The sequence below is a fragment of the Pseudorca crassidens genome, chromosome 14, assembly GCF_039906515.1.
Source record: "Pseudorca crassidens isolate mPseCra1 chromosome 14, mPseCra1.hap1, whole genome shotgun sequence".
Lineage (NCBI taxonomy): Eukaryota > Metazoa > Chordata > Mammalia > Artiodactyla > Delphinidae > Pseudorca > Pseudorca crassidens.
Window position 1 is genome coordinate 70,844,286 of NC_090309.1, and position 13,391 is coordinate 70,857,676.

The 13,391-nt window shown below is 40.2% G+C and overlaps 1 protein-coding gene across 4 annotated transcripts in view; it reads right to left on the minus strand.

Moving 5' to 3' along the window:
- The window catches only part of ZNF512 (zinc finger protein 512), a 35,253-nt gene that overhangs the window by 8,799 nt on the left and 13,063 nt on the right, over positions 1 to 13,391 (minus strand). For all 4 annotated transcript variants that reach the window (XM_067703386.1, XM_067703389.1, XM_067703387.1 and 1 more), the window contains 5 exons: positions 12,984 to 13,108; positions 12,359 to 12,445; positions 11,847 to 11,945; positions 11,089 to 11,256; positions 8,005 to 8,199 (listed from right to left, as the gene is read on the minus strand). In XM_067703386.1, coding sequence (XP_067559487.1) covers positions 8,005 to 8,199; positions 11,089 to 11,256; positions 11,847 to 11,945; positions 12,359 to 12,445; positions 12,984 to 13,108 — 674 coding nt within the window. The remainder of the gene's footprint in view (positions 1 to 8,004; positions 8,200 to 11,088; positions 11,257 to 11,846; positions 11,946 to 12,358; positions 12,446 to 12,983; positions 13,109 to 13,391) is intronic.

The following is a 13,391-nucleotide window of genomic DNA, read 5'->3' on the forward strand; positions in this document are numbered from 1 at the left end:
GATTTTTATTCTTTCTTTCCTTCTACTAACTTTGGGTTTTGCTTGTTCTTCTTTTTCTACTTCCTTTAGGTATAAGGTTAGGTTGTTTATTTGGGATTTTTCTTGTTTCCTGGGGTAGGCTTGTATCATTAGAATTTAGCAGTTCCCTCTAAGAACTGCTTTTGCTGCATCCCATAGATTTTGAATTATTGTGTTTCCATTTTCATTCATCTCCAGATATTTTTCAGTTTCCTCTGATTTCTTTAGTGACCCACTGGTTGCTGAGTAGCATATCGCTTAGCCTCCATGTGTCATACCCTTCTGGTTGGAAAAGATGCTTGATACGATTTCAATCTTCTTAAATTGAGACTTGTTCTGTGGCCTAGCGTGTGGTCTATCCTGGAGAATGTTCCATGTGCACTTGAAAATAATGTGTATTCTGCTTTTGGATGGAATGTTATATATATAAAACATATAAAGTCCATCTGGTCTAATGTGTCATTTAATGCCAGTGTTTCCTTATTGACTTTCTGTCTGGATGATCTGTCTATTGATGTAAATGGGGTGTTAAAGTCCCATACTAATATTGTGTTATTGTCGATTTCTACCCCTCCCTTTTTTTTCCTGCCATACCACACGGCATGTGGGATCTTAGTTTCCCAACCAGGGATTGAACCCACATCCCCTTCACTGGGAGCGCAGAGTCTTAACCACTGGACCACCAGGGAAGTCCCTCTCCCTTTTTGTTTGTTAACATTTGCTTTATGTATTTAGGAGCTCCTACGTTGAGTGCATATATATTTACAACTGTTGTATCTTCTTTTTGGATTGATCCCTTTATCATTATGTAATGTCCTTTGTCTCTTGTTATGGTCTTTAAGACCTATTTTATCTGATATCAATATCTGATCTATTTTATCTGATATAAATATAAATATTTTATCTGATAAAAATATATTTATCTGATATAAATGTAAATATCAGATATAAATATCTGATATAAATATTTTATCTGATATAAATATGGATTGATCCCTTTATCATTATGTAATGTCCTTTGTCTCTTGTTACGGTCTTTAAGACCTATTTTATCTGATATAAATATTTTATCTGATATAAATATAAATACCCCACCTTTCTTTTTGTTTCCATTTGCATGGAATACCTTTTTTCACCCCCTCACTTTCAGTCAGTCAGATCTGAAGTGAGTCTCTTTTAGACAGCATGTATACATGTTTTGTTTTTGTGTCCATTCAGCTACTCTATGTCTTTTGATTGGAGTACTTAGTCCATTTACATCTAAAGTAATTATTGATAGTTATGTACTTATGGCCATTTAGGTAACTGTTCTCTGGGTATTTGTTGCTGTTTTTTGTTCCTTTTTCTTCTTTTGCTCTTTCCTTGTAATTTGATAACTATCTTTAGTGATAGTTTTGGACTCCTTTCTCTTTTTTCTATTGCAGATTTTTGGTTTGTGGTTACCATAAGGTTTACATACAGCAGCCCATATATATATATTTTTTCTTTTAAGTTGATGTTCTCTTAAGTTTGAAGGCATTCTAACAACCATGCATTTTTACTCTCTCCCTCAAATGTTTTTGACATATTTTACAGCTTTCTGTTTTGTATATCCCTTATGCACATAGATGATTTTACTAGTTTGTCTTTTAACCTTCCTTCTAGCTTTATAAGTGGTTGATTTCCTATTTTTACTGTATATTTGCTTTCACCAAAGAGATTTTTTCCTTTTGTAATTTTCATATTTCTAGTTGTGGTCTTCTCTTTTCCGATTAGAGAAGTCCCTTTAACATTTCTTATAAAGCTGGTTTAGTGGTGCTGAGCTCTTGTAGCTTTTATTTATCTGTAAAACCTTTTAACTCTCCTTCAAATCTGAATGATAGCTTTACTGGGAAGAGTACTTGATTGTAGGTTTTTTCATCACTTTAAATAAATCGTGCCACCCCCTTCTGGCCTGCAGTTTCAGCTGAAAAGTCAGTTGATAGTCTTGTGGGAGTTCTCTTGTACGTATCTAGTTACTTTGCTGCTTTTAAGATCTTCTGTCTTTAATTTTTGCCATTTTAATTACAATGTGTCTTGGTGCAGACCTCTTTGGGTTCGTCTTGTTTGGGACTCTTTATGCTTCCTAGACCTGGATATGTGTTTCTTTCCCCAAGTTAGGGAAGTTTTCAGCTATTATTATTATTTTTATTTATTTATTTATTTGTGGTATGCGGGCCTCTCACTGTTGTGGCCTCTCCCGTTGCAGAGCAGAGGCTCCGGACGCGCAGGCTCAGCGGCCATGGCTCACGAGCCCAGCCGCTCTGCGGCACGTGGGATCCTCCCGGACCGGGGCACGAACCCGTGTCCCCTGCATCGGCAGGCGGACTCTCAACCGCTGCACCACCAGGGAAGCCCTCAGCTATTATTTTTTCAAATAAATTCTCTGCCCCCTTTTCTCTCTCTTCCCCTTCTGGGACCCCTATAATGTGAATGTTAGTTCTCATAAACTATCTTCATTTCTTAAAATTCCTTTTTCTTTTTTCTACTCAGCTTGGGTGATTTCTACTATTTTGTCCTCCAGTTCACTCTTCTGTTCTTCTGTATCATCTAATCTACTGTTGATTCCTTCTAGTGTATTTTTTATTTCAGTTACTGTATTCTTCAGTTCTTTGGTTCTTCTTTATATTTTCTAACTCTTTGTTAAACTTCTCACTGTATTCGTCCATTCTCTTCCTGATTTCACTGAGTATCTTTATGAGCATCACCTTGAACTCTATCAGGTAGAAGGCTTATCTATTCTTTCCTTAGTTCTTCTTCCAGGATTTTGTCTTGTTCCTTTGTCTGGAACACAGTCCTCTTTCTCATTTTGCCTAATTCTCTGTGTTTATTTCCATATACTAGACTGGTCAGTTACAGTTCCCCATCTTGGAGAAGTGGCCTTATGTATGAGACATCCTGTGGCACCTAGTAGCACACTCCCCTCTGGTCACTGGAACAATACGCTCTAGGGATTTCCCCCTATGTGGGCTATGTGAGCCCTTCTTTTGTGGCGGGGCTGGCTACTGCGGGCACACTGGTAGGCGGGGCTGGCACCTGGTCTAGCTGGCTGCTAGGCCCTGACTCATGCAGTGGCTGCCAGCCCACTGGTGGGCAAGACTGGGTCCCAGTGCAGCTGACAGCAGGTCCCCAGGGGGCGCTGGGACTGGTGGTGACCTGCTGGTGGGCAGAACTGGGTCCTAGGGTGGCTGGCTACCAGGCTTGGGGGCACCCAGGGATGATGCTGGCCTGATAGTGGGTGGGACAAGTCCAGTAAGGCTGGCTGCATAGCCCAGGGGGTCCTGGGGCTGGTGCCAACCCACTGTTGGGAAGGTCCAGGTCCCAGAAAAGCTGCCTGTGCAACCTGGGGCTCTTAGTGCTGGTGCTGGCCCACTGGTGAGCAGGGCCAGGCTCTAGGGGTGTCAGGGCTGGTGCAGGCCTGCTGGTGGGTGGGGCCAGGTCCTGTGCCCAGTGGTGGAGGGAGCTGGGTCCCAGTGTGGTAGCTGCTCAGCCTGAGCCGGTCCTGGGGCTGGTGCTGACTGGCTGGTGGGTGGTGAGCCCCTGGTGCTCACAGGCTAGAGGGAGGACTCCAGCATGGCACTTGCCAGCACCGGTGTCTTCGCAGTCAAACAAGCTCCCCAAAATGGCGGCCACCAGTGACTGTTTCCCCTGGGGGAGTCACAGTTGCCTCCTGCCTCTCTGGCAGGCTCTCCAAAACCAGCAAGTGGGTCTGACTCAGGCTTCTTTCCAATTACTGTCTCTGTAATGGGTCTTGGAGTGCGTGAGGTTTTTTGGTGTGCTATCTAAGAGGACAGTCTCTGTTTCCTACAGCCCTCTGGCTCTCCTGTATGCAAGCCCTGCTGGCCTTCAAAGTCAGACATTCTGGGTGCTCATCTTCCCAGTGCAGGACCCCCAGGCTGGGGAGGAGTCAGATATGGGGCTCAGACCCCTCACAGCTTGGAGAGAACCGCTGCAGTTGTGAATATTCTTCCATTTGTGGGTCACCTATCCAGGGATATGGGTCTTGACTACCATGTCTCTGCCCCTCCTACCCATCTTGTTGTAGTTCCTTCTTTACATCTTTAGTTGTGGATATAACTGCTATTTTCTGCTAGTCTTCACCTCATCCTCAAAGATAGTTGCTTTGTAAACAGGTCTGTCCATGGGAGGAGGTGAGCTCACAGTTGTACTACTCTACCATTTTGGCTACTCCCCCATGAATGGTTTAAATTAAATAGGATGTAGGGGGAACCCAAAATGTAATAAGAGTAACACATGAACCTTATTATTACAAACGAGAAATATAATTATTACAAATGAGAAACATAATGAAAGGAGTGGGGGAGGTGGGAACCAACCTAAGAAACTTTGGAAAACAGTACTTTGACTATATATGCTAAGGCTAAAGATTAAAAAAACTATATATAAATATTAGTCTCTAGTTAGTAAATTTGTTTTTTAAAGAGGTATGGGTTAACAATTCTGAAACTACTTCATGTTACAGTAGGATTGAGCAAATAAATAAATATACTGTAGACAGTGACAGCCAGGATTCTCATTACTAGAGAAAGGAGTTATAAGTAAGGAAAAAAGAAGGTGTGAATGAAACTTGTAGTGTTGGACTGGAGATGAATCATGGCTTTAAACAGACAGATATAGAATAAGTACTATTATGTGTATGTGTGCATGAATATTCATACATAAATGTCATATTTCTATCCGTCAAGAGGACCCAGAAGCAATGACATCCCAGTAGGAATGAGTACACCTAGCACTCAAATCTTTGTTTCTAAATATATTCTCCAATAAAAGAAAGTAGGATTCCTTAGAGGAACAGTTGGTTCCAGGGCTGGGGCAAGAAAAATACAAGATGCACCTACAGTATCTCATGGTGTCAGAGAATTAAAAAGTGCTCAAAAAGTGATAGGGACATGCTGAAACGACACAGGAGCCCACTTGAAAGAGCCCTTGATGGCCAAATCTGGGACAATTTGAGCAGCAAAATAATAATAGCATTGGATTATAACCCTAGAATAAAGTAAGTATCCATGACTCCATACTTACATAAATAAATTAATAGAAGAAAAAGATCTTTCTCACAGGAGAATTCCAATTAACATTGAATAAGAAATGATGGAAACAGAAAATCATCATTAGACTAAAACACAATAGAAATAATTGTTGCAGGCAAGAATCACTGATGGATGCTAAAGTAGGCAGAAGCATAATAAGGCAGATTAGTTGAATGTCTCAATCTCCACACAAAATATTTATTAATTTACAAAGGGGAAATGTAATTTTGCCATGGATAAAACTGGACACCTAATCAAGTGACCAAGGTTACTATCATCAGTAAAAAGATACATATACCTCCTAATATGGTCCACTGTGAAGGGCCAACATTGCTTTGAAGGCATTTTTGCCAAAAACATAAAACCTTCAATCTAATCTTGAGAAAATACCAGACACACCCACATTAGGGATATTCTACAAAATAACCAGATAGTCTCTTCAAAAGTGTCAAGGGCACAAAAGACAAAGAACGTCCAAAGAACTGTAACAGATTAGAGGAGACTAAGGAGACACAGTAAACAAAATTAAATGTGGAATCCTGATGGGATGCTGATCGGATCCTGTTATACTTACATGTAAAATGTTGGCATTAGAGGAAGCTGGGTAAAGAGCACATGGAAACTCTGTACTAATTTTGCAATTATTTTGTAAGTCTAAAATTATTTCAAAATATAAAGGTTTTTTAAAAAGGAATATATATTCGTAAAATAGTAAGAAATATATATTGGTCTCTGCGCCCTAGATCCTGCTAATACTTAGTCTTTGACCCTGGTACTTGACACAGAGCTCCTAAAATTTGTAATTCCCTCAGTTATAGGAATATCTGACACAGAGGTCCTAAATCTCTTGGAATTTCCTGGGTGACAGAAGCATCTTTTGTTCTAATGAGTTGACTCTTGGTGGACTCCTAGAAGGAGGGTGGTCACCAGAAAGACAAAGCAATGATTAGAAGTTTGGAACTTTCAGGCCCACCTCCCATTCTCTGGCAAGAAGAGAGGGTATGAAAATGGAGTTAATAATCAATTATGCGTATGCGATGAACCCTCCATAAAAATCCCCAAATAACAGGGTTCAGAGAACTTCTGGGTTGGTGAACATATCTATGTGCCAGGGGAGTGACACACCCCCAACTCCACAGGACAAGAGCTCTGATGCTCAGGACTCTTCCAGACCTCACCTTATGTATCTCTTCATCTGGTTGTTCATGTGTACCCTTCATTACATCCTTTATAATAAACCAGTAAACGTGTTTCCCTGAGTTCTGTGAATCATTTGAGCAAATTATCAAACCCAAGCAAGGGGTCATGGGAACCCCAATTTATAGCCAATCCATCAGAGTACAAGTTGACAACCTGGGACTTATGACTGGAATCTGAAGTTGAAGCAGTCTTGTGGGATTGAGCCCTTAACTTATATGATCTGATATTAACTCCAAGTAGATAGTGTCAGACTATATTAAATTGTAGGATACCCAGCTGGTGTTGGAGAATTGGCCAGTGTGGGAAAACCCCACACATCTGGTATCAGAAGTGTTGTGAGTGTGAGAGTAAAGGAAAACACAGGAGGTTTTCCTAATCAAATTGCTTGTGTTTGCATCAAGAAACACCAGAAGGACACACAAGAAACTAGTAAGAATGGTTAATCATAGATACAGGAGAGGAAAAAGACAAATGAGAGTGAGATATCTCAATGTTTGTCATCATTTTGACTTTTGAACCACAATCCAAAAAATTAAGTTTTTATGTTAAAAAAAAATAATTATGCCTTAAAACCCATACACGGTCAAAACATAAAACCGTTTGATGATTTTGAGAAAGTATCTGCTAGGTAACAATACCAAAACTTATCAGTGAGCTAACAAATTCTCTAACGTATACCATGCAAAATGAAAGCAACTGGACTGCAATATCACAAGATATATATCACTGTGCAAAATTCACATCTAAATTGAATTTAGATAACCATGTACTTTAGCCTGTGGCAGGAAAAAAGTGGCAATAAGTCTGAAACAAGAAAGGATGTTCTGATATTGAAAAATAGGATCCAACTTCTTGGACACCAGTAGGACTGATTTTTAGACCAAATAAGAAAAAGTGTTAACTTCTAGATTTGACCTATTTTCTTATAATACATAACATTCCTCTCACATGGGTCAAAGCACCAGGCCAAATCTAAACTATTCTTCTTGACACCCTGGAGAGTAACAGACCCTTAACTCTGATCTTAGTCCTTACTGTATAGCCCTCCAACCCCTTCCCATGACTACTCCACTGTCATATACTCCTTGTCTCCTCTTGGCCAAATAGGGCTCCTTCCCTCTATGATCTGTTTATTCTAAACCAAAGGCTTCCAAGATGGGCTCTGCACCCCTCAGAAGTGCATTTGGGGCCGTGGAGGGGAATGATAAAAGTATCAAGGAGAAGGCTAAGTAGACAAGCCTTTGGGCTCACTACCCCTAGTTACTCAGAGCAACTCCATTTTTAGTTATTTTATATACTGGTGTTTTGCATAAGCTTTTATTATTTGGAAAAAAAAGTAGGTGGGGAAAGGGGTTCTACTGCTATAAAAACGAACTGAAAACACCTACCTAAACTAAATATTAAACTACTACATATGAACTAACAAAGTAGAAATATACTGGGCAAAGACCAAACAAAAAAGTGACCTGGGAAGTCAGGTTCACCATGGAAGTAGCCTAAAATTAAGAGGGCTCCTTAAAGAACTTCTGAAAAGACTGTCACTCTAGGACCTACATGAATCCAAACACTGAAGCTGGATCAGATATACTCCATCTCCAAGGATAAAGGAGCAAAATATTGTCTATCATGTACTCACTCAAGTGTGTTTACTTTTCTGTATGTGGTAAGCCCAGTATCAGACATAATGGTTCAAAATTAATACTACTTTCTGCCTCACCTTCCGATCATCAGGCACCAGATCCTGAAGCACCTTTCTCTTAGGCCACTCCTTGGCCAGTTCAGCAGAGGCCAGCTCCTGCAGGTGGTATACAGCTATCTTGGCAGAACGCCTCTGAACTCGGCCCCCACTCTTTGCCTCCAAGCTCATGTCCTTCAAGCACTCTGGCTGTCCTGACTCTGGAAAGAAGGATATCTGCAAGAATAAGACACAGTAAAACACAGGCCTGAGAAATGGCTTCCATCAGATCCAGTGATTAAAGGCTGTCCTTCCTGCTCTCATATCGAAAGAGCTATTAAAAAAAAAAAAAAAGAAGAAAAGAAAGCTACTTACTAGCTTGCTAACCGCTAGTATAAAGCTCTACCATCTTAATGCATATTTTACTGGTAAAAAGCTTCTTAGCAGGATAAAATCTGTTGTGTTGGAATAAGTGCAAGTGGTTAAAAGTCAAGATATACCCATATACAAAGAAATAAACATCAACCCATATACAAAAATTAATTCAAAATGGATCATAGCCATAAATGTAAACCATAAAAGTATAAAAATTCTAGAAGAAACCTAGGGAGAACGTTTTGTGATCCTGGGCATGATGGTTTTTTGATGTGTCAACTTGGTGAGGCTACCGTCATCAGTTAATCAACCAAACATTAATCTAGATGCTGATGTGAAGATATTCTTATAAATCTAATATATGTCCATAATCAGTTGACTTTAAGTAGGAGAGGTGTGACAGAAAAAAGAGGCAGGAGACATTTCAAGCATGAGAGAGACTCAATACTGTTGCTGACTCGAAGATAAATGGACCATGAGCCAGGGACTGCAGGTAGCCTTTAGAAGTTGAGCACATCTCCCAGCAAACACGGAAATGAGGTCCTATGCCTGAATGGAACTGAATTCTTGAACCATCTTAATGAGCCTGGAAACAGATCGTCTCTTCGAGCCTCCAGAAAGGAACAGCCCTACCGACACTTTGATTCCAGTCTTGTGAGGCTCTATACAGGGGAACCAGCTGAGCCATGCTGTAACCTGGACTTCTGGCCTAATAAACTGTGAGATAATACAGTTGTGTTGTTTAAGCCATTAATTTTATGGTGATTGTTATAATGCAGCAAAAGAAAATTATACACTGGATTGGGCAAAGATATCTTAGATACAACAACAAAAGCATTATCCATAAAAGGAAAAAAAAGATAAACTGAACTTTATGAAAATTAAGAATTCTGCCCTTTGAAAAACACTATAAAAAATGCAAAGACAAGCTACAGACTGGGAGAAAATATCTGCAAAACATGTATCTGCTAAAACACTCGTGTCCAGGGACTTCCCTGTTGGTCCAGTGGTTAAGACTCTGCGCTCCCAATGCAAGGGGCACAGGTTTGATCCCCAGTCGGGGAATTCAGATGCTGCATTCTGCACAGTGCAGCAAAAAATAATAATAATAATAAAAAAATAAATAAAAGATATGGGAACACATGTATATGTATAACTGATTCACTTTGTTATAAAGCAGAAACTAACACACCACTGTAAAGCAATTATACTCTAATAAAGATGTGAAAAAAAAAAGGGCTTCCCTGGTGGCGCAGTGGTTGAGAGTCCGCCTGCCGATGCAGGGGATGTGGGTTTGTGCCCCAGTCCGGGAAGATCCCACATGCCACGGAGCGGCTGGGCCCGTGAGCCATGGCTGCTAAGCCCGCGCGTCCGGAGCCTGTGCTCCAGGATGGGAGAGGCCACAACAGTGAGAGGCCCGCGTACCGCCAAAAAAAAAAAAAAAAGACTTGTGTCCAGAATATGTAAAAAACTCAAAATATATTTAAAACGTAATAGCAAGACAACAAAAACTGCAACAATAAAATGAACACAGGATTTCAACAGACACTTCACTAAAGAAGAAACTTCATTAAAGACTGACATTGCCAATAAGCAGATGAAAAGATGGTCAATATCATTAGTCATTAGGGAAATGCAAATTTAAACGGCAGTAAAATACTGCTACATACCTATTAGAATGGATTTTAAAAATGAACATGACAAGGGCAAGTGCTGATAAAGACGCAAAGCTCCTGGAATTCCCATGCTTTGCTGGTGAGAATGCAAAATGGCACAGCCACTTAGGAAAACGGCTTGGCAGTTTCTCACAAAGTTACACATACACTTATCATATGACCTAACAGTCCTGTTCCTAAGTATTTACCCAAGAGAAATCAAAACTTATTTTCACACAAAAACCTTTATGTAAATGTTTATAGCAGCTTATTCAAAACTGCCCCAAACTAGAAATGACTCAAATGCTCTTCAACTGGTGAATGGATAAATTGTGAAATATCCATACAGTGGAATCCTAGACAGAAACAAAAAGGAATAAACTAATGATCCATGCAACACACGGATGAATCACAAATGCATTATGCTCAGTGAAGGAAGCCAGACTCAAGAGGGTATATACTGTATGAGCCCATTTATACGACATTCCAGAAAAGGCAAAACTATAGGGACAGGAGATAGATCAGTGGTTGCCAGGGGCTGGGGATGGGAAGAACAAATGACTACAAAGGGACACAGAAGAATCTGGGGGGCATGATCAAATTGTTCTGTATCTTGATCATGGTGGTAATTACATGACTGTATGTTTTTGTCAAAACTCATAACTGTATACTAAAAAGAATGAATATTAATTACCATATGTAAGTTATATCTTGAAACTTAACGCTAAAAAAGAAAAAACGAGGTGGGGGAGCCTAGAAATGTAATCAGGAAAAGAAAAATTCAAGACAAAAAAACTGGAATAGAGGGATCGGCTGGATAGAATCCCACAAAATTTCTCACTTAGGGAGAATGCCTTAAGCTTTAAAAATATAGTAATGAGTTTACTTCTGCCCAGACTATACAATGAACTTTGATTTCTTTAACCTAATAATGATCAGACAGGAGAGCACAAAAGAACAAGGAAGAGAGAGAACAAAAACATTCAGATTAAAAGGGACTATAAATGAGGAACCAAGGATGTAGGAAAGATGCAGGGGCAAGCAGTCACCGCAGAACAGATCCCCAAACAGGGTCTGGAAAGCAATCAGTACTCACAGGCCCATGCTCTGACCTCAGATGATACGCAAGTCCAGCCTTCGATCTATATGGCTTTCCACAGTGGTGACATTTCAGGGTCATCTTCTCCAGCTCTGCAGCCCCTTTGCCACATTTTCTGACATGATACAGATATCCCATGATGCTGGTGAAGCTACTAGAGCAACTCTGAACAAAGGAGAGAGGCCTATATTATAATCTTACATATTTTTATATGATTTCTAAACTTCTAAACGGCCACATCATACAAACAGACGCTCTGATATCACTAGACCCTCTCCAGCATTTCCCATTCGCACAACTCTTCCTTGTCCCTGGCCCAACTGCTGTCCTATCTACCACCAAGTATGATATTCAATCAACTTAGTCAGCAATCAGTAAACTAGAACTGTATACCTCGTCTGTGTCACAGCTTCCTCCTTGGTCTATGATCCAACTCCACCCCAATATCAAACAGCCAGCAATATCAAAGTTCCTCACATGAGGTTACTACAATCCTCTTTATCACACTAAAGAAAGGATGACAAAGAAACTCCTTCAAACAAAGGGAAAAGGGAGAACAAATTTCTGGAGATGAGAAAGAAAATAAAGAACTGTTAATGAATTCAGGAGACCCTGAAAAACAGAAGTCGCTCTTATGCTGGAAGATGACACAAAACCAGGTCTGTAAGGGAGAAGTAGGAGACATGGAAGCAAGTAAAAGAAAGACATTGACCTGAGGCTCCAGGCAGAAGGAGTTGCTGTCTTTGGGCTCTTACCTCACGCATGCACCTCAGCTTTCCCAGTCTCTTGAGAACTGTTCGGAGACGTTCCCTCTCACTTGGCTCATCTATTTCATCTCCAGCCTTCAAGATGGGCTAGAAAGCAAGAGAAGCAGACAGGCAAATGACTCATGGACAAGACAGATACAGAAAAGAAATTCTATCATAGGAGAATCAAGGACTGGACTAGTACCTAAGCTGATGCCCATGAAATCTAAGTTATCTGACTCCTGGCTTTCTCCATCTTCTCCTAAACAGTGAAGTGAATGTAAAGGAACTAAGAGTTCAAAGCCTCTACCTCCCAGGATATGAACCTTTGGGCTAACCTAAACACAAATACCTATGTATCCACATTTCATTGTGTGTAACTCTTCTATCTAAAGGGTATTCTTACTTAACATCCCATGAAGTCCCAGAGCCTTAGCCATCTCCACTGATTTATCTACATTCATCCAAGTAAAGGCATCCAAATACCACATAGGCTCACACAGCACAGAACACACTCTTACCAAGCTATTATGATTTGCCATGACATGATACTTCATCCCTGCCAGTGAACGAAGTTGTTTCCCACAATGATGACAAGTGAACATTTCCTACAAGGAAAAAACACTGCTCAGGGTCAGGCTGTTCAACAGAGAAACAGAATGTCACAAAGTCCTATTCAACTGCTCTGGTCTGTATCTCCTTTATTTCCCAAATTCTATAAGAGTCAATGAATCTCAAAATCCCAAAAGCTCATTGTCATGTCCTCAAGGGCAAAGAGGTAAAGGCTATTCATTTTCAAAATAATAAGAACTACCATTTACTGAGTGCCAGTATTTGCCAAGTAATGGGGTAGGCACTTAGCATGTAATATTTCTTTTTTTATCCTCTCATGGACTACACAAGGTAGTAACTATCTCTACTTTATAAATGAGAAAACTGAGGTCCACACATAAAAAGCTAAATGACACAACTAGTAAGTACCTGAATGAAGATTCAAACCCAAGTCTGTCAGACTCCAGAGTCTGTTTTCTCTATGACACAATGCTGCCTCTTCTCCACAATAATCAGCATATCCAACACAGTGCCAGAGGTTTAAAGTTTGGGTAAAAAGTCATAACAGTTATGAAATGCCACAAAATATCTAACCTGTTTGCAGTTTTCCATGTGTTTCTTTAAGCCCTCTATGGTCTTTCTCCCCACTGCCTGGCAGGTAGGACAGGAGACACTGCCTTTATCCACAATTTCTAAGTACCACTGCTCCTCTAAACTGCCTACAAAGGAGAGAAAGGAACACTTACAATTTGCAGTATTCTCCAGAAACAAAAAGCACAATCCCAGATTTTAGGAAAAGTATCATAAAGTGGCTTTTCCTCTTCCTGGGGGAAAGACTCTTGCTATATATAACTTCTAGAAATAATTTTTTTCAGACAGTGAAGAGTTTCTGAAACTCCTACTCAATTCCCCACGATCAAAACCATCCAACAACCACTCCAAAGCCCAGTGGCTTAAAGAAATGAGCAATAATTTTTTTCCCAGTTTTACTGACATATAACT